A 21,840-nucleotide genomic window follows, 5' to 3' on the forward strand; every position below is an offset into this window, starting at 1 on the left:
TTTATGGTTTTTTCCTTTGACCTAAATGTAATACATCATATAAATATGATAATATTCAGTCAGTTTGCTTTCTAATATAGCCTGTTTGCTCCAGGTGTTTTAACATTGTGATTTTTTTTAGGAGCTATTTTATGTATTTGTGCATTCTTTTATTTTTTGTTTTTCTCAGTCAGACTTCTTCAGTGTTGTGTGAATCAAATAAGTGTTTCACGACATTTTCTAAGTTTTAAAACTTCTTATAACTAAGCTCTTTGTTTTTATTCTTAAGGTTCTAAGTTACTACACACTGTTATTTGTGTGATATTTTTCCCCTTGTTTTACTTCCTTTTCAATTTGGTAATCCTATTATCAGGCACCTAATTATTAGTATTTTATATAGCCATTTAAGTCATTTCTGAAAAGTCTATTTGCTGATAAAACTGACAACTTGAAAGAAATAGTAATCTTTATTTGTGCTATGCGTAGCACTGTTCTTTGGGTCATGGAAATTTGTATTTTTTAAGTGGTGGCCAAAACTAGGTGGAAGAAAAGGGAAGGACAGCTACAAGTTGAATAGGAAAAGTGTTGCATTGCCAGTACAGCTCTAAGAAAGTAACGGCATAGCAATGGGAGTCTTCAAACCAAAGTTACCAAGTCAGAGAAGCTCAGTTTTTCCTGGGAAAATGTCTCTGTTAAGTATGCCTACCGTTCTCAGTCATACAGGCTGGGAAGCTTTGCCAGGAGAATGGATTTGATAGGTCAGCAGCTGGAACCATTGTTAATAATGTTCCTTGCAGTGAGAAACCTGAGAGGCAGGTTTTCATGTTTGCCATACAAAGTTTCTTAAGGATACAGACTGTTTTATGCTACTTTTATACTTCCCCAGGTGCCTAGGTAGGGTGATAGATAAAATACATTTTAAAAAATATAATGGAATTTTCAGGGACTTTGCAAAGATTGATGTGGAAGAGCTGTGTGGATTTTGCTGTTACAAATTATATGTAGTTTTATTGCCTCCTTGATTATTTCACCGAGAAAAAAACGGAGGCATGATATTTATGGTCTTGAATTTCTTCTTTCTGGCTTTCAGTGTCTTGAATGGCTTGAGAGAAAGAGAAATAAAACTTGATATAAGGCATAATGTACTTTTTATGTTTTCTCACTTTTTTTTGAGTTTACAATTATTTCATGTTTATACTGTTTCAAATTCCCATACATCTGAGGTAAGGCCAAAAGCGGTATTGAATATCAAGAGTTAAACGTTACCCTTTTGACTAGTTTTACTGAAACCTTTCTTTTTTTTTTTTTTTGTGAGTAGTCAGCTACTTCATGTATGTATTTATAACAACCTTATTGAGATACAATTAATGTGATGTATATTTACCCTATCAAAGGGTATAACTCATTGGTTTTAGTGTAGTCACAGAGTTAGGCAACTATCACCACTATCTAATTTCAGAATATGTTCATCTCAAAAGGAAACTCTGTACCCATTAGCAGTCACTCTGTATTCTTTCATTCCCCCAGGCCCTGGAAACTACTAAACTATTACCTGTCTATGGATTTGGCCATCCAGGACATTTCAAAAAATGGAATCACAGAATGTATGATTTTTTGTGTCTGGCTTCTTTCACTTAGAATAATATTTTTGAAGTTAATTCCTGTTGTAGCATGTCTCAGTACTTCATTTCTTTTATGGCTGAATAATATTCCCTTGTATGGACATTCCACACATGGTTTATCTGTTCATCAGCTGATGAACATTTAGGTTATTTATACTTTTTGGCTGTTATTAATGATGCTACTATGGATATTTGTGTACAAGTTTATATGAGGAAATAGGTTTTCATTTCTCTTGAGTATATTTCTAGGAATGGACTCACAGGGCCATAAAGTGACTCAGTGATTAACATTTTGAAGAAATACCAACCTATTTTCTAAAGCAGCTGTACCATTTTGGAATCCCACAGCAATGTATAAGCATTGCAATTTTTCTGCAACTTTGATCACACTTGTTATTATCTAGTTTTTTTATTATACCCATTCTTATGGGCGTGAAATGGTATCTCATTGTCATCTTAATTTGCATTTTCTGCTGTTCTGCATCTTTTCATGTGCTTATTGGTGGTTTTTTATGTCTTCTTGGGGAGAAATGCCTGTTGAAATCCTTTGACCATTAAATTAAAAAAATTTTTTTCTAGTTGAAAACATTATTAGACTTTTATTTTTTGAACAGTTCTAGTTTTACAGAAAAGTGAGTGAAAGTACAGGTAATTCCCATATATACACTAATTCCAGCCCCATCTCCCAAGTTTCCAATATTACTGATGTCTTGCCTTGGTGTAGTACATTTGTTACAATTAGTAAGCCAATATTTATACATTATTATTAACTAAAGTTCAGATTTTGCCTTATGGTTCACTCTTTGTGTTGTACAGTCTATGAGTTTTGACAGTTGTATGGGGATATGTATCTACCATTGTAGTATCATACAAAATACTGCACTAAAAATTTCCTGAACTATACCTATTCATTTTTCCCTTCCCCCAAACACTTGATAACCATTGATCTTTTTACTATTTCCATAGTTTTGCCTTTTCTTGGAATTTTTCCTTTTTTTATTTAGAAATATGCATTTAAGGTGCCTGCATAACTTTCTGTGGCATGATAGCTCATTTCTTTTTCATTTGTTTGTTTTTTAAGATGGGGTTTTGTGCTTGTCATCCAGGCTGGAGTTCAATGGCATGATCTTAGCTCCCTGCAACTTCTACCTCCCAGGTTCAAGTGATTCTCCTGCCTCAGCCTCCCAAGTAGCTGATATTACAGGTGTGTGCCACCATGCCTGGCTAATTTTTCTATTTTTAGTAGAGATGGGCTGAGGCAGGAGGATCACCTGAGGTCAGGAGTTTGAGACCAGTCTGGCCAACATGGTGGAACCCTGTTTCTACTAAAAATACAAAACAAATTAACCAGGCATGGTACTGGGTGCCTGTAATCCCAGCTATTTGGGAGGCTGAGGCTGGAGAATCTCTTGAACTTGAGAGGCAGAGGTTGCAGTGAATCGAGAATGCACCGTTGCACAGCCTGGGTGGCTGAGTGAGACTCCATCTCAAAAACAAACAAACAAAAAGATAGCTACAGTTTCGACAGGATTTAGTGGATCTGTAGATCAGTTTTGGGAATATTGCCATCTTAACAGTATTACATCTTCCAATCCATGATTATGTATTGTCTTTTCCTATATTTACATCTTTCTATGAGGTTTTAGAGTTTTGAGTATGTAAGTCTTTCATTCATTTGTTAAATTTATTCCTGAGTATTCTTTTTGATACTTCCATATTTGGATTTTTTTTTTCCTCTCAAGTTCTTTTGCAGTATGTTCTTTGCTGGCACTTCATTATTTTGACATCTCTTCAGTATGTAATGTTAAACCCTGCCCTGAATTTATTTGTATATTAGGATGCGTTACATTTTGTAAGAATCACCCTAAGATAAAATATCTATCTAGATAGAGAATGGTGGTAAAATAATAGCTATTCCTGAACTCTGGGGTTTAATTTCTGTTTTTCTGTAAATTATTTCAAAAGGGCTTTGCTGTTAACTGCCAGGCGGTTTCTTTGGTTTCTTAATGTGCTTGGTGGTTATAATATCTGAAGGTAATTGTCTGTGCCTCTTTTCTATAGTACTAGTTTCTTATTTTCCTAATCCTCCTTACTGAATAGAGAGATCCGTATGAAATTGGAGAAGTCATTTCACCTCTCTTAGTTTGTTTCTTCTTGGTAAGATGTAGGATGAAATATTTAATATTCATTATAAGTTTTTTTAGACTGAAGTGAGAGTACTCACATAAATAGCTTTTTTAATTTGTGAAAAAATATTCAAGTATCAGGCAGGGTTCCTTTCTCTTCAAACTAGACTTTACCTTTCTTAGCTTGGGATAATCTATTGAGATTTATCTGAAGAAGCTATTTCAGCTCACCTTTCTGTTAAAAAACCTCCACTGACTTTTTGGATTACAAGATTGAGTGTGAACTAAGGCTAGTCAACTCAGTTTGTAGATAATATGTGCAAAAGACTACATTAGATGTTGTGTATGTTACAAAGAGGCGTATGACGCAGTCTGTGCAGTCCAGGAGTTCATAGTCTATGTGAAGTATTAAGCAGATCATCTAGTTTGGTGCCAGTTGTGGGAGTTCATGGTTTATATGATGGAGTATCTTCCTTTAGATTCCCCTGAAAATTGTGCTTATATGAAATCTGAGAGAACCCACATGATTTATAAACATATTAACTGTGATAGATAACAACCAAACAATTTCTAGGGCTTTATTGAGGAGAGTATTTTTCTAGTCACTGACTGTGTACTACCCAACTCTTAGTAATGGCTTTATATATTTTTTCTTTTTTAAAATTTTTGGCAGACACTGTGTATGAGGTATAGATTTTCAGTCCTTTGAACATTTAATAAATGAAAATTCATCTGAAGAGAATATTAAAACATTGCATTTTGACCTGAATCTTCACAAAGGTAAATGGAAAGTGTTTTCAATGAATTTGGACCAGAATTGGTATAAAAATAATTCGAAATGTTAAATTATTTTATCTCTCTATAAGATTGTTACAATTTGATAAGTATTCTTTTTCAGTGTCATCAGAAAAATAAAGCATAGATTGGGCATGGTAGCTGATGTCTGTAATCCAAGCACTTTGGGAGGCTAAGGCGGGAGGATTGCTTGAGCCCAGGAGTTCAAGACTAGCCTGGAAAACATGTGTCTTTTATAAAGACTTTGTCTTTATTTAAAAAAAAAAAAAATGTCGGGCATGTTGGCTCACACCTGTAATCTCAGCACTTTTGGAGGCTGAGGTGGGTGGATCACTTGAGGTCAGGATTTCAAGACCAGCCTGGCCAACATGGTGAAACCTTGTTTCTACTTAAAAATAATAATAATAATAACAAAGTTAGCTGAGCGTGGTATCGGGCACCTGTAATCCCAGCTACTCGGGAGGCCGAGGCAGGAGAATCCCTTGAACCCAGGAGGTGGAGGTTGCAGTGAGCTGAGATCATGCCCCTGCACTCCAGCCTGGGCAACAGAGCGAGACTCTGCCTCAAAAAAAAACCCCTAAAAACTAAAAAAATGAAAACATAAGATCATAAAAACCTATAATTTAATTTCATTTTTTTATTTGTCATGTTAAAAATGAGCTTTTAGACCTGCCTTCGCTAGCTTTATTGAGATATAATTGGTATATTTTAAAACTGTGTATAACTAATATGTACAGTTTAATGCATTTGGACATATGTGTATATTCATCTTAACATCACCAGAGCCAAGATAATAAACATGTATCTGTTGCCTCCAGAAGTTTCATTATGCCCCTTTCTTACTGTTTTTCGTTTTTTTGAGAGGGGAGGCAAGAACAGTTGACATGACATCTACCCTCTTAGCAAATTTTCACAAGTACACCTTGTTAATTATAGGCATTATGTTGGACAGCGTATATCTGTAACTTACTTATCTTCTATAACTGTAACTTTATACCATTGAAAAACAACTCTGTATCTCCCTCCATCTCCTATTTTTGTCTACTTATATAACTTTGATTCCTTGTTATGAACAATAATGCAGTATCTCTCCTTCTGTGACTAACTTATTTTGCTTAGCATGATATTTTCCAGGTTCATCTGTGTTGTCACAAGTGGTAAGATTTCCTTATTTTTAAAAAACTTGTAATATTTATTCTATTGTATGTATATACCACATTTTTCTTATTGATTAATATGGGGTTGCTTTTACATCTTGGCTATTGTGAATAATGCTGCAATGAATATGGGACTGCAGATATCTTTTTGAGACCCTAATTTCAATGCTTTTGGATGTTTACCCAGAAGTGGGATTGTTGGATCATATGGTAAGACTGTCTTAAATTTTTAAAGGCGCCTCCATACCGCTTTCCATAACATCTGCGCTAGTTTACATCCTCACCAGCAGTGTGTAAGGGTTCCAGGTTTTCCACAACCTTGCCAACACTTGTAATCTGTAATTTTTTTTATAATCATCCTAACAGGTGTAAGATATCTCATTGTGGTTTTGACTTGCATTTCCCTGATGATTAGCAGTGTTGACCCTTTTTGCATATGCCTGTTGGTCTTATGTATGTCTTCTTTGTCTATTCCAGTCCTTTGCTTATTTTTTATTCATCTCCTTTTTTGCTGTTGCGTTGTAGGAGTTTGTTACTTTTTTTTTTTTTAATTAGCCCATTGTCAAACATTTGGTTTGTGAAGATTTTCTTCCATTCTGTAGGTTGCCTTCTTACTCTGTTGATTGTTTCCTTTACTGTGTAGAAGTTTGATATAGTCCCACTTGTCTATTTTTGGCTTTTGTTGCCTGTTATCCAAGAAATTACTGACAAGACCAGTGTCAAGAAGGTTTTCTCTGATGCTTTCTTCAAAGGGTCGTATGTTTTCAGACTTTAGGTTTAAATTTTTAATCCATTTTAAGTTAATTTTTGTGTATGGTATAAGATAAGGGTCCAGTTTTATTCTTTTGGAGATGGATATCCAGTTTTTCTAATACTGTTTATTGAAAAAACTGTCCTTTCCGCATTGTGAATTATTGGTATCTTTGTTGAAGATCCACTGACTGTATTTCTGGATTTTCTGCTCTATTCCATTAATCCATATGTTTTTTTCTTTGTGTATGTGTGTGTGTTTGTGAGGGAGAAAACAGTCCCACTCTGTTGCCTAGGCTGGAGTGCAGTGGCATAATTTCAGCTCACTGCAATCTCTGCCTCCCAGGTTCAGGCGATCTCCCACCTCAGCCTTCCAAGTAGCTAGGATTCATAGATCTGTTTTTATGCTTCTATTATACTGTTTTGATTACTGTAGTTTTATAAAATATTTTGAAATAAGGAGATGTGATGCCTCCAGCGTTGTTGTACTTGCTCAAAATTGCTTTGAATGTTTGAAGTCTTTTGTGATTCCATGTAAGTTTTAAGATTAAATTATGTAAAAAAATGTCTTTGGGATTTTGATAGGGGTTGCACTGAATCTATAGATGGCTTTCAGTAATATGGACATTTTAACAATATTCATCTATGAACATAGGGTATTTTCCATCTGTTTGTATCTGCTTTAATTTCTTTCATTAGTGTTTTATAGTTTCTCGTGTACAAGTTTTTCACCTCCTTGGTTAAGTTAATTCCTAAGTATTCTGTTTGCTGCTATTGTAAATGTGATTGCTTTCTTAAACTTTTTTTGGATAGTTTGTTGTTGGTGTATAGCAGGGATCCCCCAACTCTCAGGGTGCAGACCGGTGTGGTCCATGGCCTGTTAGGAACCAGGCCGCACAGCAATAGGTGAACCCTGGGCCAATGAGTGTTACTGTGTGAGCTCTGCCTCCTGTCAGATCTCAAGATTCTCATAGGAAGATGAACCCTATTGTGAACTGCACATTCGAGGGATCTAGGTTGCACACTCCTTATGAAGTGAAACAGTCATCCTGAAACCTTCCCACCAGCCCCCCCACCAGCCTGTGGAAAAATAGTCTTCCATGAAACTGGTCCCTTGTGCCAAAAAGGTTGGAGACTGCTGGTGTGTAGAATTACAACCGATTTTCTAAATGATTTTGTGTCCTGCAACTTGACTGAATTCATTTACTCTAACGTGTGTGTGTGTGTGTGTGTGTGTGTGTGTGTGTGTAGTCTAGGATTTTCTACCTATTTCACATGCAACTAAATAATTTTCCTTTTTTTTTTTTCTCAGTTTATATGCCTTTTATTTATTTTTCTTGCCTAGTTTCTCTGGCTAGGACTTATGTACAGTACCATGTTGAATAGATGGGAAGAGTGGGCATCCTTGTCTTGTTTGTAATCTTAGAGGAAAAGTTTTCTTTCTCTCCATTGCATATGATGTTATTTATGGGCTTTTCATATACAGATGCTCCATGACTTAAAATTAAGTTACGTCCAGGTGAACTCATTGCAAGTTAAAAATGTCATTAAGTCAAAAATACATTTAATGCACTTTATCTGTAGAACATTATAGCTTAGCCTAGCATATCTTAAACATGCTCAGAACACTTACCTTAGCCTACAGGTAGACAAAATCATATAACACATAGCCTCTTCTATAAAGTGTTGAATATCTCAGGTAATTTATTATATACTTTGTGAATGCTCATCCTTAATGTACACAGCTGAAAGCACCATTGTAAAGTTGAAAATTTTTCAGTTGAACCATCAAGTCAGTGATTGTATAACTTATTTTGTTGAGGTAAGTTCCTTCTATATCTAATTTGTTGATGGTGTTTGTAATGAAAGGGTGGTGAATTCTGTCAAGTGTTTTTTCCTTTTTCCTTTTTTATTTTTTATTTTTATTTTTGGGAGACAAAGTCTTGCTCTGTTACCTAGGCTGAGTGCCGTGGCTCAATCTCAGCTCACTGCAACTTCCATCTCCTGAGTTATACTGAATATTATGGTAGTGACACTTTTTATAATGGAATGTATTGATATGTATTGACGTATCTCTCTTTATCAGGGGTGTTATTTTATATCAGCAGTGTAAATCGTGTTCAACAATTGACTATTGTTGATATGGGCTGGGCATTGTTCTTGATTCTAAGCATATAACGATAAAACAAAACAGACAACAAAACTATGTCATTATAAAGCTTATATTAGAGTGGGGAGAAATGGACAATAGATGAATAAGTATGCAAAATAGAATATATTAGATTGTTACTCTGGAGAAGATTGAGGTAAAGAAGTGGGGATGAGGAATGCTCAGAGTGAATGTTGAGGTTGCAATTTTAAATAGTGTGAGAATCTAGCATTTGAGGAAATACCTGAAGTATGAGGGGGGCTAGATATTCAGATATCTATGCAATTGTAAGACAAAATAAATAAATCCCACATGGGTAACACTCTCTACCCACTTTCCCTCAATGGTCATATCTTGCAAAATTATAGTACATTATCACAATTGGGATATTGGCATTGATAGACTCCATCGATTTTATTCAGATTTCCTCAGATTCTCTTGTACTACTTTGGTGAGCTGTATGTGTATGTATTTAATTCTATTTTTTTATTACACGTGTAGGTTTGTGTATAGACCATGATAGTCAAGATACAGAACATCACAAGTATCTTCTTACTGCCCTTTTATAACCATATTGACTTCTCTCCCTGCCATTCCTCTACCCCTGACAACCAGTATAATCCCTGGCAATAACCACTAATCTGATTACCATTTCCAAACTTTTTTTCTTTCAAGAATATTATATAAATGAAATCATATCCAGTATGTAACCTTTCGGGTTGACTTTTTTCCTTTCTCTTACTATTTTATTTTAGCACAGGTTTCTGGGGATTCAATCGTGTTGTTGCATGTATCAATAATTGTTTCTTTTTTATTGCTGAGTAGTATTCCATGGTATTAATATACTGTAGTTTGTTTATTCACACAGTAAAGGACATCTGGGAGCTAGTCTAAATAAAGCTGCTTTTAACATTCATGTGCAGGTTTTAGTGTGGACATAAATTTCTACTTCTATGAAACATATCCTTAAGAGTGTGATTGCTGGGATCCTGGGTAAATTTTGAAGGTTCGCCCAACAGGATTTCTTGACAGATTAATGTGAGGTTAAGCTGTGTGCAGTGTTTCATGCTTGTAATCCTAGCACTTTGGGAGCAATAATTGTTATTGCTACTAATAGCACTTTGGAATGCCCAGGTTGGAGGATCATTTGAGGTCAGGAGTTCAAGAGACCAGCCTGGCCAACATGGTGAATCCATGTCTCTACTAAAAATACAAAAAAAAGAAAAAAAAAAAAATTAGCTGGGCATGGTGCTGCCCACGTGTAATCCCAGTTACTCAGGAAGCTGAGGCAGGGGAATCACTTGAATCTGGGAGACAGGTGAACTCATTGCAAGTTAAAAATGTTATTAAGTCAAAAATACATCAATGCACTTTATCTGTAGAACATTATAGCTTAGCCTAGCATATCTTAAACATGCTCAGAACACTTATGTTGGCCTGCAGGTAGACAAAATCATATAACACATAGCCTCTTTTATAGTGTTGAATATCTCAGGTAATTTATTGAATACTATGTGGGTGCTCATCATTAATGTACACAGCTGAAAGCACCATTGTAAATTTGAAAATTTTTCAGTTGAACCATCAAGTCGGTGATTATATAACTTTTATTTTGTTGAGGTAATTTTCTTCTATATCTAATTTGTTGATGGATTTTGTAATGAAAGGGTGGTTTTGTTTTTACAACTAGAGTTTGTTGATGTTATATAAAACGTTACTTTTCCAAAGTAGTTTATAGAAATCAAATATATTATAGTTACCATACAGTCACAGATACACACTCACAAACCTTGCTTAACCAACATACTAAAAGTGTTTTAAGAACGTCTTTCCATATTTTGTAGAGTTCTCAGAGCAGGTTACTTTGTCTTTAACAAAATAGTTTCCCAGCTTTTGTAATTTCCTTTCCAACTTATTGTTACTTTCCAAACTATGGGTACCAGCACAAAGTCTTTGTTATCCTTTGTTTTCACAGAATTCAATGTCATCAGATATAGTGATCACTTAAAGTAAGCACTGCAATATTACATCTTTTCCAACTTTTTCACTGGCCAAGGATAGTTCAACTTGCTTCCAGATGTTTAACCTTCATTCTGTTCTTACCAAAGTCCTCTTGCTATCTCTCCACTTCTTATCAACTTCACTTAACAAAATGACTTAATTTTCCTCCTTGCAATAAATAAACTATCAGAGGGCTGCATAAGCACTTAAGGAACATAGATGTCTTTAAAAAAAAAAAAAGGTATATAGATTTTCTTGAGAAGTGGACACAGATGCTTTTAAAAAGAAAATTCTTAAAAATGCATTCCCTTTATCTTATTAATGCTTTCCTGATATAACTAATGATACTCAATGACCATATCTTGGGCTGAGTATTGCTACTAGTGTCATTGTCTTTTAGCTCAAGGTACTTCTTCAAGTATTTTTTATAAGAAAGTCAACTTTAAGATATTCTTCATCTTTTTTTTTTTTTTAAGTTTGAGGATGTCTTTATTCTTCCTTTCTTGTTTGAAGACTACTTTTGCAGTAAATGCAGTTCTTAGTTGACAGTTTATTTTTTGTTACTGCCTTGTAGCTTCCAATTTTTCCTGATCAGTCAGCCATTAATTGTATTGTTTTTCCCATGTATGTGATGAGTCACTTCTATTACTCCTCTCATGTTTTTTTCTTGGTGGCTTCAAACTGTTTAAATGTGATACGTTTAGATGTTGATCCCTGTGTTTAACATATTTGGGATTCATTGAGCTTCATGGTTTGATAGATTGGAGGTTTTCATCAAATTTGGGAAATTTTCAGCCATTATTTCTTCTAACATTATTTTCTCCTCTTTTTCCAGTTAGTTCTGCCTTTACACATATGTTGATATGTATGATGTTATCCCAGAGGTCTCTGAGGCTCTGTTTATTCTTCTGCAATATTTTTCCCTCTTTGTTCTTTTTGTTGGAGAATATCTATTTCTCTGTTTTGAGTTCACAGATTTTTAAAATGCCATCTCAGATATTCTCTTGAGCACATAGCAAATCTCATTTTTGTTATGATGTGTTTTAACTCTGATTAATTCTCATGTTTTATAAGTTAACATTTCTTTATTGAGATTCCCTATTTGTTGTGAAATTGTCATATTTTTCTTTAATTTTTAAAATATGATTTCTTTTCATTTTTTGAGCTTAATTATAAATTATAATAGCTGCTTTGTATTCTTTATCTGCTGAATCCAACAGCTGTGTCCACCCAGAATTTCTGTTGACTGCTTTTTTTTTTTTTTTTTTAAAAGAATCTGAGTATAGGTCAACTTTTCCTATAGTTTGCATATCTCACAGTTTTGTTTAATTGGACATATTAAATAATATATTGTAGCATCGCTAGGTTCTGATTTTTTTTTTTTTTTTTTTTTTGGAGACAGGGTCTGGCCTCTGTTGCCCAGGCTGGAGTGCAGTGCTATGATCTCAGCTTACTGCAGCCTACATCTCTTGGGCTAAAACCATCCTCTCACTTCAGCTTCCTAAGTAGCTGGGACTACCAGGTGCACGGCATGACAACCAGCTAATTGTAGTTTTTTATAGAGATGAGTTTTCGGCTCTGTTGCCCAGGCTCCTAGGCTCAAGCGATCAGCCTCAGCCTCCCAAAGTGCTGGGATTACAGGTATGAGTCACTGTGCCTGGCCTGATTTTTTTTTTTTTTTTGAACCTCCTGAAAGTGATTGTTTTGTGTTTGGTGGGTTTTTTTGTTGTTGTTTTTGTTTTGTTTTTAAATAACTAACCTGTATGTAATCTGTAGAACCTTTCCCCTCTAACACATAGAAGCCCAGAATTCTACATTAAAATTTTAATTCTAATTTTCATTTTTTTAAGCCTGATTTCCTAGGATCAGCCCTTTGTATAGCCTCATGGTCAGCCAGTTATTGCTTAGAGATTGTGCTTAAACATCTTGAATTTTTAAAACTTTCACTGTGGTTTTTTTTGTTTGTTTGTTTTTTTGGGTTTTTTTTTTTTTGAGACGGAGTTTCACTCTTGTTGCCCAGGCTGGACTGCAGTGGCATGATCTCGACACACTGCAACCTCTGCGTCCTGCATTCAAGCGATTCTCCTGCCTCAGCCTCCTGAGTAGCTGGGATTATAGGCATGCGCACCATGCCCGCCTACTTTTGTACTTTTAGTAGAGACAAGGTTTCACCATGTTGGTCAGGCTGGTCTTGAACTCCTGACCTCAGGTGATCCATCTGCCTTGGCCTCCCAAAGTCCTGGGATTACCAGCATCACAGTGCCCAGCCACTTTCAACATTTTTGATGATTCTGTATGTGAGTTGGGAAGCATATTCAAAATTCTGACAGTTTTCAAATTAGCCTTGGCTTTTACTTTCTCTGGTCTCTCTTGAGTCTCCCTCTCCCTCATATGTGCACAGCCTGTCAGACAGGTATGTGTGAGCTAATTTAGGCCCTCTGTGCCTCTCTCATTTCCAGTGTCCCCTTTGTAAATTTCTGGATATCCCTCTAGTCTGTCATTTTCCCCAACTGGGATCACATTCTCATTTTAGCAGAGCTGTGGACCTTTCCCTTTGTATCCTTTACATTTGCTATTTTTATTGCCATTGCCACTGGGCATGGGTTTTTGCTCTCTATCCTAAATGACTGTAGCCTTCTGGTTTTCACTGCCAATGTTGCCCTGGGAAAACTGCCTCAGTGACTGAGTTGGGTGGTGGTGGAGGGATGGTAGCATCCCTTGGCAAAGAAAGCCACTCTCCTCTACTGTTCTGTCAAATCTAAGCAGCTTTTAAAGAATAAATGCTTCTGAATTTGTTATAGACTTTGGTCAGTTTCCAGAGCCCTTAAGTGATTGTTTTCTTCAGTGTAGTTCAGTTTTATAAGTATTTTTGGGGAGTGGATTTGCTGCTACTCCTGTACCTGGAAATCACTCCTCAAACTTGCTAACCCCTTAGGACCTTGTGTCCCCTATACCCCCTTTAATTCAGTCTACTCAGTTTTTTTCACCATTGTTCTGCTGAAACCATTCTTGTAAGAGTCACCAACATCTTGGCATTTGTCATAGCAATTGTCATTTTCCTTTTTTAATCTAGCCATTATGCCAAGCCCACAACTGAGTTTTTACATTTGCAGTTCCCTGTAACCACAGTGCTCTTCCCTAGATCTTCACATGGTTCTTACCTTTATATCATTCAGATTGATGTTCATATCTTAACCTCCTTCATAAGGTTTTCTCTGGCTTCCTTATCTAAAATACAGATATTTCTAAAGTAACACAGTAGGAACAGAAGAGTAAACGTAGATGACTATTTAGGTCCTTATACTTCACTTAATGCATCTTTCAGTAGCTTTTGACATAAATGATCATGCAGTTTTTCTAAAAATTTTTTCTTGGCTTCTAAAATAACATTCTTTCTTGTTCTTCTTCCTGCTTTATTAACTACTCCACTGTGTCATCTGTTTTTCATTTCATGATTTTTTTTTTCTATATGAACTTCTTCCTTAGGTGGTATTATTAGGTACTCTTGCTTTGAATCTTCTTAATCTAGGTGACTTCCAAATGCATTTTTCCAGCCTTAGCTCCTACCCTGACCTCATGTGAATGTCTAAGGATTTCAAACTTAATATATGAAAAGCAGAATTCTTGATCTACCTTTTCCTTCAAATTTATTCTTTTACATTTTTATAATGTCTTTTTTTTTTTTTTTTTTTTTTTGAGGCAGTGTCTCTCTCTGTCGCCCAGGCTGGAGTGCAGTGGCGAGATCTCAGCTCACTGCAACCTCCACCTTCTGGGTTTGAGTGATAGTGCTTTTCTGAAAGGTAAATCTGATTGTATCACTTTCCTGGTCAGAAGCTCCATTAGCTTCCCTTTACATTTAGAGTGAAATTCAGTTTCTTACCACGTTTGATGAAGGTTTATATGATCTTGCGCCTGCCTACCTCTATGAACATAACTCCTACCTTTCTTTCCCCTTACTCAGAAAGATGCAGCCATATTATTCTTCTGTCTGCTTCTTGAATATGCCAAGCCCACCGCTAGGTTTTTACATTTTTAGCTCCCTGTAACCACAGTGCTCTTTCCTCAGATCTTCAGATGGTTCTTACCTTCATATCATTCAGCTTTGTGTTCGTATCTTACCTGTTTTATGAGATTTTCTTTAACTTTCTTATCTAAAATAAGACATTTTTAAAGCAACGCAATAGGAACAGAAGAGTAAATTGTAGGTGAATACGTAGGTCCTTGTTCTTGCTTCAGTTATGAATTCTTTTTGATCAAAAGTATTATGCCTAATCTTATACAACTTCTGTTATCTGGGAACTTAATAGTTCTCTGTTACCTTGGTTAATGAGTCTGGAAAAATAACTTATTTTAATATAGTTGGCTATGTTAAAAAAATGAATCCTGATAGCTGTATGTTATGAGAGGAATGGTTGATTTACTAGCAGTTCTTCCTTAAAGCCAACTACCTACATGTAAATTAACAAAATATAGATGCTGGGCACTGTGGCTCATGCCTGTAATCCCAGCACTTTGGGAGGCCGAGGCAGGTGGATTACCCGTGGTCAGGAGTTCGAGACCAGCCTGGCCAACATGGTAAAACCCTGTCTCTACTAAAAATACAGAAAAACCCACAAAAATTAGCTGGGCATGGTGGTGGGTGCCTGTAATCCCAGCTACTTGGGAGACTGAAGCAGGAGAATAGCTTTAACCAGGAGGTGGAGGTTGCAGTGAGTTGAGATTGTGCCATTGCATTCCAGCCTGGGCAACAAGAGCTAAACTCTTAATCTCAAAAAACAAACAAACAAACAAAAAAAAAACTATAGAAATATTTCCAGAAATAGCTTCAATTTGGAATGGAAGTGAACACAATTTTGAAGTTGATAGTTTTCTGTGTTCCTCTCTCTGTACTAGTCAATGCTTAAGAGTCTTTTGTCAGTTATTAAAGTAATTGTACTGTATTTTCTGACTTACTTTCTGTTTCCATTACTTTTACTAACAGATAATGGAATGAAAGATTGGTATCTTATAAAAGGATTTTAAATATCATTGTACACATAAGCCCAGCTCTGAAAGGTCAGTTTAAAGGAACATTCACTTCTGTTCTTATCTTTTAGGAACTAGAGGCCATCCTACTCTTCCTACTGTAGGATAGCTATCTTTATCTGGCTCTTTGGTTCTGATCCTTCTTGGCCTCTTTTCTAATCATAAAACCATTTCCTTTCTAGATTCTTAAGTATATACTTTATGTTTTGTAGCTCTTCTAAATCATTACTTTCACTAAAGCTTTATTTTTTTGGCCACAAAGCTGACTTTTTGGTATTGTTTCTGTGTGTTACGTAATTTGTCGTTCATTAATTGGACTTCTGACAGCAGTTATATTGTTGGACTATAATAACTTCTTTGTCAATGTACAGTCTAGTCAGATTTACTGCTGCAAAATCTGTGATACTAAGAAATCATCATATTATTTAGTGATTTCATTTTTTGAAGAATGAGCATAACTTTGAAACTTCTCAAAGGGAAAATAGTTTTGAATGATCTACAAATCTATCAGGACTATATAATTTCCTTTTTTTTTTTTTTTTTTGAGACTGAGTTTCGCTCTGCATTATTTTAACTTTTTCTAAAATTTAGCAGCTGAACTCTTTTCATGGAGTTAATGCTCAGGTTTTTTTTTTTCACTGCACCTTAGAAAACAGATTGTTTCGAGCTATTTATAGTAAAGTACCTGTTTTTACAATTTTTAATTCATTGAAGACTGTTATTTTTGTGAAATACAATACGAATTAATTGCTAGAAAGTTGAAATTTTTAAAAATACAAAATATAGGTCCTAATTTTTATCATACAGATATCAATTTCTTCTGTCATTGTTATAAAAATTCTAAACACTCCATATCTGTATTTGTCTTTTTGGAGAGCAATATCAGATATTTCATGGACTAGTAACAAATATTTTGCAGATCAGAACCAGTCTCCAGATCACACTTTTTAGTAGCATATCTAAAACCTGCTAATTTTAGTGCTTAATGTTATTTCAGAAGCATCTTGTTCAATATGATGAATAGCTGTTATCTTTAAAAATATATTTTTATTTGTTTCTTTTTCAGAACCGAGAACTCCAGATCATGAGAAAGCTAGATCACTGTAACATAGTCCGATTGCGTTATTTCTTCTACTCCAGTGGTGAGAAGGTAGGTTTGATACTGTGCACTGAATATTGTGTATTGAATATTGTGTGTGTGCTGAATATTGTGGTAATATTCAGTACACACACAATACATGTGTACTGAATAAGTGTGTACTAAATATTATGATAAATTCATTATTTTTCTAGAAATTAATCCTCCCATCCCACCGTAAGACAGTTTTGCTAATGGAACAGAAAAATTCCAAAACTAGGTCCCGGCAATATGCAGCCCAAGATACGGTCATTGAATATCATTAGTTATATCAGGAAAGCATTAATAAGATAAAGGGAATGCACTTCTTTTTTAAAGCATCTGTCTTCACTTCTCAAGAAAATCTATATACTCTTTTTTTTTCAAAGACGTCTTTGTTCCTTAAGTGCATATGCAGCCCTCTGATAGTTTATCTATTTATTGCAGGGAGGAAAATTAAGTCATTTTGTTAAGTGAAGTTGATAAGAGGTAAAGCAATAGGTTAAACCTACCGAAGTCCTTTGGCCATCTCTTTACCTTTTATCAACTTCACTTTGTTTGGTTAAACATTTGGAAGTAAGTTGAACCATCCTTGGGCAGGGAAAAAGTTGGAAAAGATGTAATATTGCAGTGCTTACTTTAAGTGATCACTGATCACATTGAATTCTGTGAAAACAAAGGATAAAGAAAACTTTGTGCTGTTAGTAACTCCCCCCAATCACTTTCTGTTCAGAAGACAACAGTAATCAATGAAGTTGGAAGCAAAGAAAATAAATTTCTTCTGCTTCACCTTGGTGTCTTTATTTTTCTGCCTGTCGCTATTTTTTATTTCTTTTCACTGGTTTGGAGTGCATAGGCAGGGCAGGTAACAAATAACAAGCCATGCACGGTGGCTCAGGCCTGTAATCCCAGCACTTTGGGAGGCCTAGGCAGGTGGATCATGAGGTCAGGGGATCGAGACCATCCTGGCTAACACAGTGAAACCTTGTCTCTACTAAAAATATGAAAAATTAGCGGGGCATGGTGGCACACGCCTGTAATCCTAGTTACTTGAGAGGCTGAGGCAGGAGAATTGCTTAAACACAGGAGGCAGAGGTTGCAGTGAGCCAAGATCGCACCACTGCCCTCCAGCCTGCCCGACAGAGCAAGACTCCGTCTCAAAAAAAAAAAAAAAAAAATCATTTGATTCTTTTGGCTAAATAAATATGACTTTGGATAACTTCACTTGGTATTTTGGACTTCAGGTTTAATGCATGTAATATCTAATATTCTTATATGCGTAATAGTTGATTTTTAGCTCAGTGTTCTTGTTACTTTATGTAACTGTTTTCTAGTATAAGTTTTTAGTCATTTTCTACTAAGCTTTTTCAATTTTTTTTTTCAAGGAATGTTGCCTAACAACATTTTCTGTTAAATTTTATTTAAATTATTTTCTTAGAAAATCTTTTTTTCATTACAGTGCCTGTTACATAGGAAGGTACCAATGTGTTAAGCCAGAATTTTGTTGTAAATGCCTACAGATGTACAATTTTTGTGTATATACATGTGTATTATAACTAATACATTTTAACGACTATAGTTAGCAAATAGGCCCTTTATTGACACTTGGTTTTCAATTGCTTTTTTTTAAAAAACCTCTGGTTTACTAGGGATTGTAAACTCTCATAAGTATTTGAGAGCTCTTTTATTTCTAAACCCTGTTACTTGGTTCATGCTCTTTTTTTTTTTTTTTTTAAACCTACCAAATGGCTTATTATTATCTTTATTCTGATCTGTTTTGGCATGTGTTTACTTTTTTCTCTCTTCCTAAGTAAAATTGTAGAACCTCTGTTATGTCCTCTTTATAATGGAATTTTGCATCTTTTTTTGTGGTGGTGGTTGTTACTAGATACATCATGATACTCCTGTGTAAGAATTATTTGTTCTGTGAACTGCTGGATTACTATAGATTCAATTGAAAAAAGTCCTCCTTACAGAGTTCTTAAACATTTTCTCTTGATTACTTACTTTAATGTATATAGCATTCACTTATGCTAGGCACAGTTTTAATGCTTTATAAATGTTAACTCATTTAATTCTTAAGAAGTTGAAGAGCAGCAGCACTTTGGGAGGCCGAGGCGGGTGGATCACGAGGTCAAGAGAGCGAGACCATCCTGGTCAACGTGGTGAAACCCCGTCTCTACTAAAAATACAGAAAATTAGCTGGGCATGGTGGCGCTTGCCTGTAATCCCAGCTACTCAGGAGGCTGAGGCAGGAGAATTGCCAGAACCCAGGAGGCGGAGGTTGCGGTGAGCCGAGATCGCGCCATTGCACTCCAGCCTGGAACAAGAGCGAAACTCCGTCTCAAAAAAAAAAAAAAAAAAAGAAGTTGAGGAGCAGAAAAGAAAGAATATCAAACCGTTTGAATGAAAGGCACCCAATGGCTTACTTGTCTGGTTTTGGTTTGGTGGACAGCTCCTGTCATAGTCAGCTCTTATCCTGAGCTACATTGGGGGTGACAGCTGACTGTCTGTTATCTGTATGCCCCTGAGGGCATGCTGTTGTCAGCTTCCTATTTATCTTAAATGCTCTTACAGATAAAGAGCAATTAGAAGTCATTAACAGAAATTAACCAGGAGAGTTAATCTCTATTATAAAAAGAAATAGACCTAGTATTTTCTTTATGTCAGAACTTTCTCTTGAGCATTGTGAATTTTCCAAAGTTAAGAAAAAAAGACGTCTCCTAATTTTGGGGTAGCTTCATTAAAAACAAAAAGGAAGAAGGAAAGAAAAGTTACAGTTTATTGCCGAAAATAATGGTCCTTCTTTGTCAAAAAAAAAAAAGGAAATTTTTCTAAGATGTGCAGAAATACATAGATTGAAGACTTCTTGTAATCTCCCCGCCACCAAAAAGATAATTTCTTCTTGCCTCACTCATGAGCTCCACTTCTGAGTTGTTCTGGCAGGACTAACAGATCGTTCAGGAGACCAAGTAGTAAACTATTTCTTCCCATATGACAGATTCTCTTCTAGGGTTGAGTACTCAGGTTAGTTATTTTCAAGTTCTGACTTTCTAGGAATAGGTTATTGAGAGTATCCACTGCTGTATAGAAAGGAATCTAAATGTCTGTGAAATTCTTGCAAATCCTTGAAGATGATAGATCTTGGAATGTGGCAGTCCTGTATTTGGTAGGCGTTTTTTTTTTTTTTTTTTTTAGCAGAAGCATTATGTATTGCTTATATGTATTGTATATGAGAAGAGTTTTGGAGGAGGAAATAATAAATTAATCATTTGAGATAACCTATGACACATGCAAGTAGGGATGCCTAGTAGACAGATACGTGTGTGACTTCATAGATGGTGGTGGTGGCTCTAGGTGGAGAGCCTAAGTAGGCTCTTGACAAAGTAGGATGGGTAGGGTGCATAGCCATGTGGAGCTGGGGAGGGAGGAGATATGGAGTGCTGTTTCAGGCCAGGACAGTGGAAAAGCAGCAGTTTGGCAATATTTGTTGCCTTCTGTCTCTAGAACTTTTGTTGGAGGGTGACAGCAGTCTTCATTTGTGAGAACTGCAAGGAAACCAGTGCCTTTAAGTGAGATCCAGGTTTTCTCTAGGGCAAGAGATTGGGGTTATTAGAAATTTTCTTTTTGAGATTTCAGATAGTATGGGGAGTGTTTTGGGAGGGAGATCAGTGATAAGAACATGAACCTACAGGAAGTTCGAGGAGGCAATTAGAGAGATTAGTTGAGGACATTGTGAAGATGAAAAAGATAGTTTCAGGATTAGAGAGGTGAAATACTTGATTAGGTTTTAGAATAGAGGACTTCAAATGTATCTGGGAATTGAAAAAAATTGTCATTCTCTATAATCATCTTTGACTTTCTTTCCCTCTCTATTTTCTATCAGTCTCTTTCTCTATCCTTTTTTCCCCCTTTCTCTTTAGTCTTTGTTTCCCTTTCTGGATTCCTCAACCTTTCACTGTAGGCTCCAGGTCTCTATCTTTCTGTCTCTGGGTTTTTGTCCCTTTCTCTGGTCTGTGTCACCCCCTCTTTTGGATTTCTTTTCCCTCTATGTAACTCTTTCTCTTTGTCTCTTTCCTTCTTGTCTCTGTCTTCTCCCCCACACCGTTTTTCTCTCTGTCTCTGTCTGTCTTTTTCTCTCTCTGTTATTTTCTCTTCATGGATCTCCATCAACCTCTTTCTCTGGGTTTCTATACCCCTCTTTTATTGGGATTTTACTCATCGCACTCTCTTTCTGATGGCTTCTAGATCTTTATATGTATTCTCATCTGTCTTAAATCTTCTTTATTGTCTCACTTAATGTCTGTTCTCTCTGGGCCTCTATTACTCCCCTTTTTGGAAAATGTTAAGGAAAACAACTAAATTATTCACTACCACTGTTCTGACCTTTGACTTCACTTCTGTGTATCTTATTCCATATGTACATGATTTATATAGTTGTATGTATAATTATGATCGCATAAAGACTTTTTTCTCTTGACTCATAATATGTATGGGTATTTTGGTTATATACTATTTCATTGTTGTACTATATAATATTTTATCTATTCCCACAATTTTAGAATTGTAGCAAAGTTACCCTGTGGCCTTGTCATAATTTCTGTTCTAAGTACTCTTGTAGCTCTGGGAGAATTAAAGTAGGATTTCTGTAATAACAGGCATGTTTTACATTTCACTGACCACAGTTTGACTGAATGGTATGTCTATTTTGATAACTTTCTTTTGATTGTATTCTTCCTTCACATTTTAAAGACTTTCTTTAGGGATTGTAGATAATCAGCTTTTAGCCTGTAACAGGGGAAAGGGGTAGCCAGTGTAACTAGAAGAAAGAGGAATTAAGTCAGGACAGAGATTAGTGATGTGAACTAATTAGGCTTAGTTTTCTGGTTGGAATTATTAGTGTTTGCTATAGTAACTAGAGCATCATGTAGTCAATTCATAAACTCTAGGTTACGCAGTAGTAGCTAACTATGATTTAGTTTAGAATGAGTGGTACCTCCTCTCTTACCTTTGTCTCTCTCTCTTGATCTGCAAGAGGGACCAAGTGTTTTGAAACTCTGGGGTTATAATTTTGTGAATTTCAGGTATCATATAGAATAGTCTTTCTTTTTAAAAAATA

The 21,840-nt window shown here is 35.7% G+C and overlaps 1 protein-coding gene across 3 annotated transcripts in view; it reads left to right on the forward strand.

The window, feature by feature from the left end:
• Positions 1-21,840, forward strand: part of GSK3B (glycogen synthase kinase 3 beta) — a 234,256-nt gene that overhangs the window by 83,859 nt on the left and 128,557 nt on the right. For all 3 annotated transcript variants that reach the window (XM_003935408.4, XM_003935407.4, XM_074404309.1), the window contains exon 3: positions 16,671-16,754. In XM_003935408.4, coding sequence (XP_003935457.1) covers positions 16,671-16,754 — 84 coding nt within the window. The remainder of the gene's footprint in view (positions 1-16,670; positions 16,755-21,840) is intronic.

The sequence above is a fragment of the Saimiri boliviensis genome, chromosome 8 (assembly GCF_048565385.1).
Source record: "Saimiri boliviensis isolate mSaiBol1 chromosome 8, mSaiBol1.pri, whole genome shotgun sequence".
Taxonomy (NCBI): Eukaryota; Metazoa; Chordata; class Mammalia; order Primates; family Cebidae; genus Saimiri; species Saimiri boliviensis.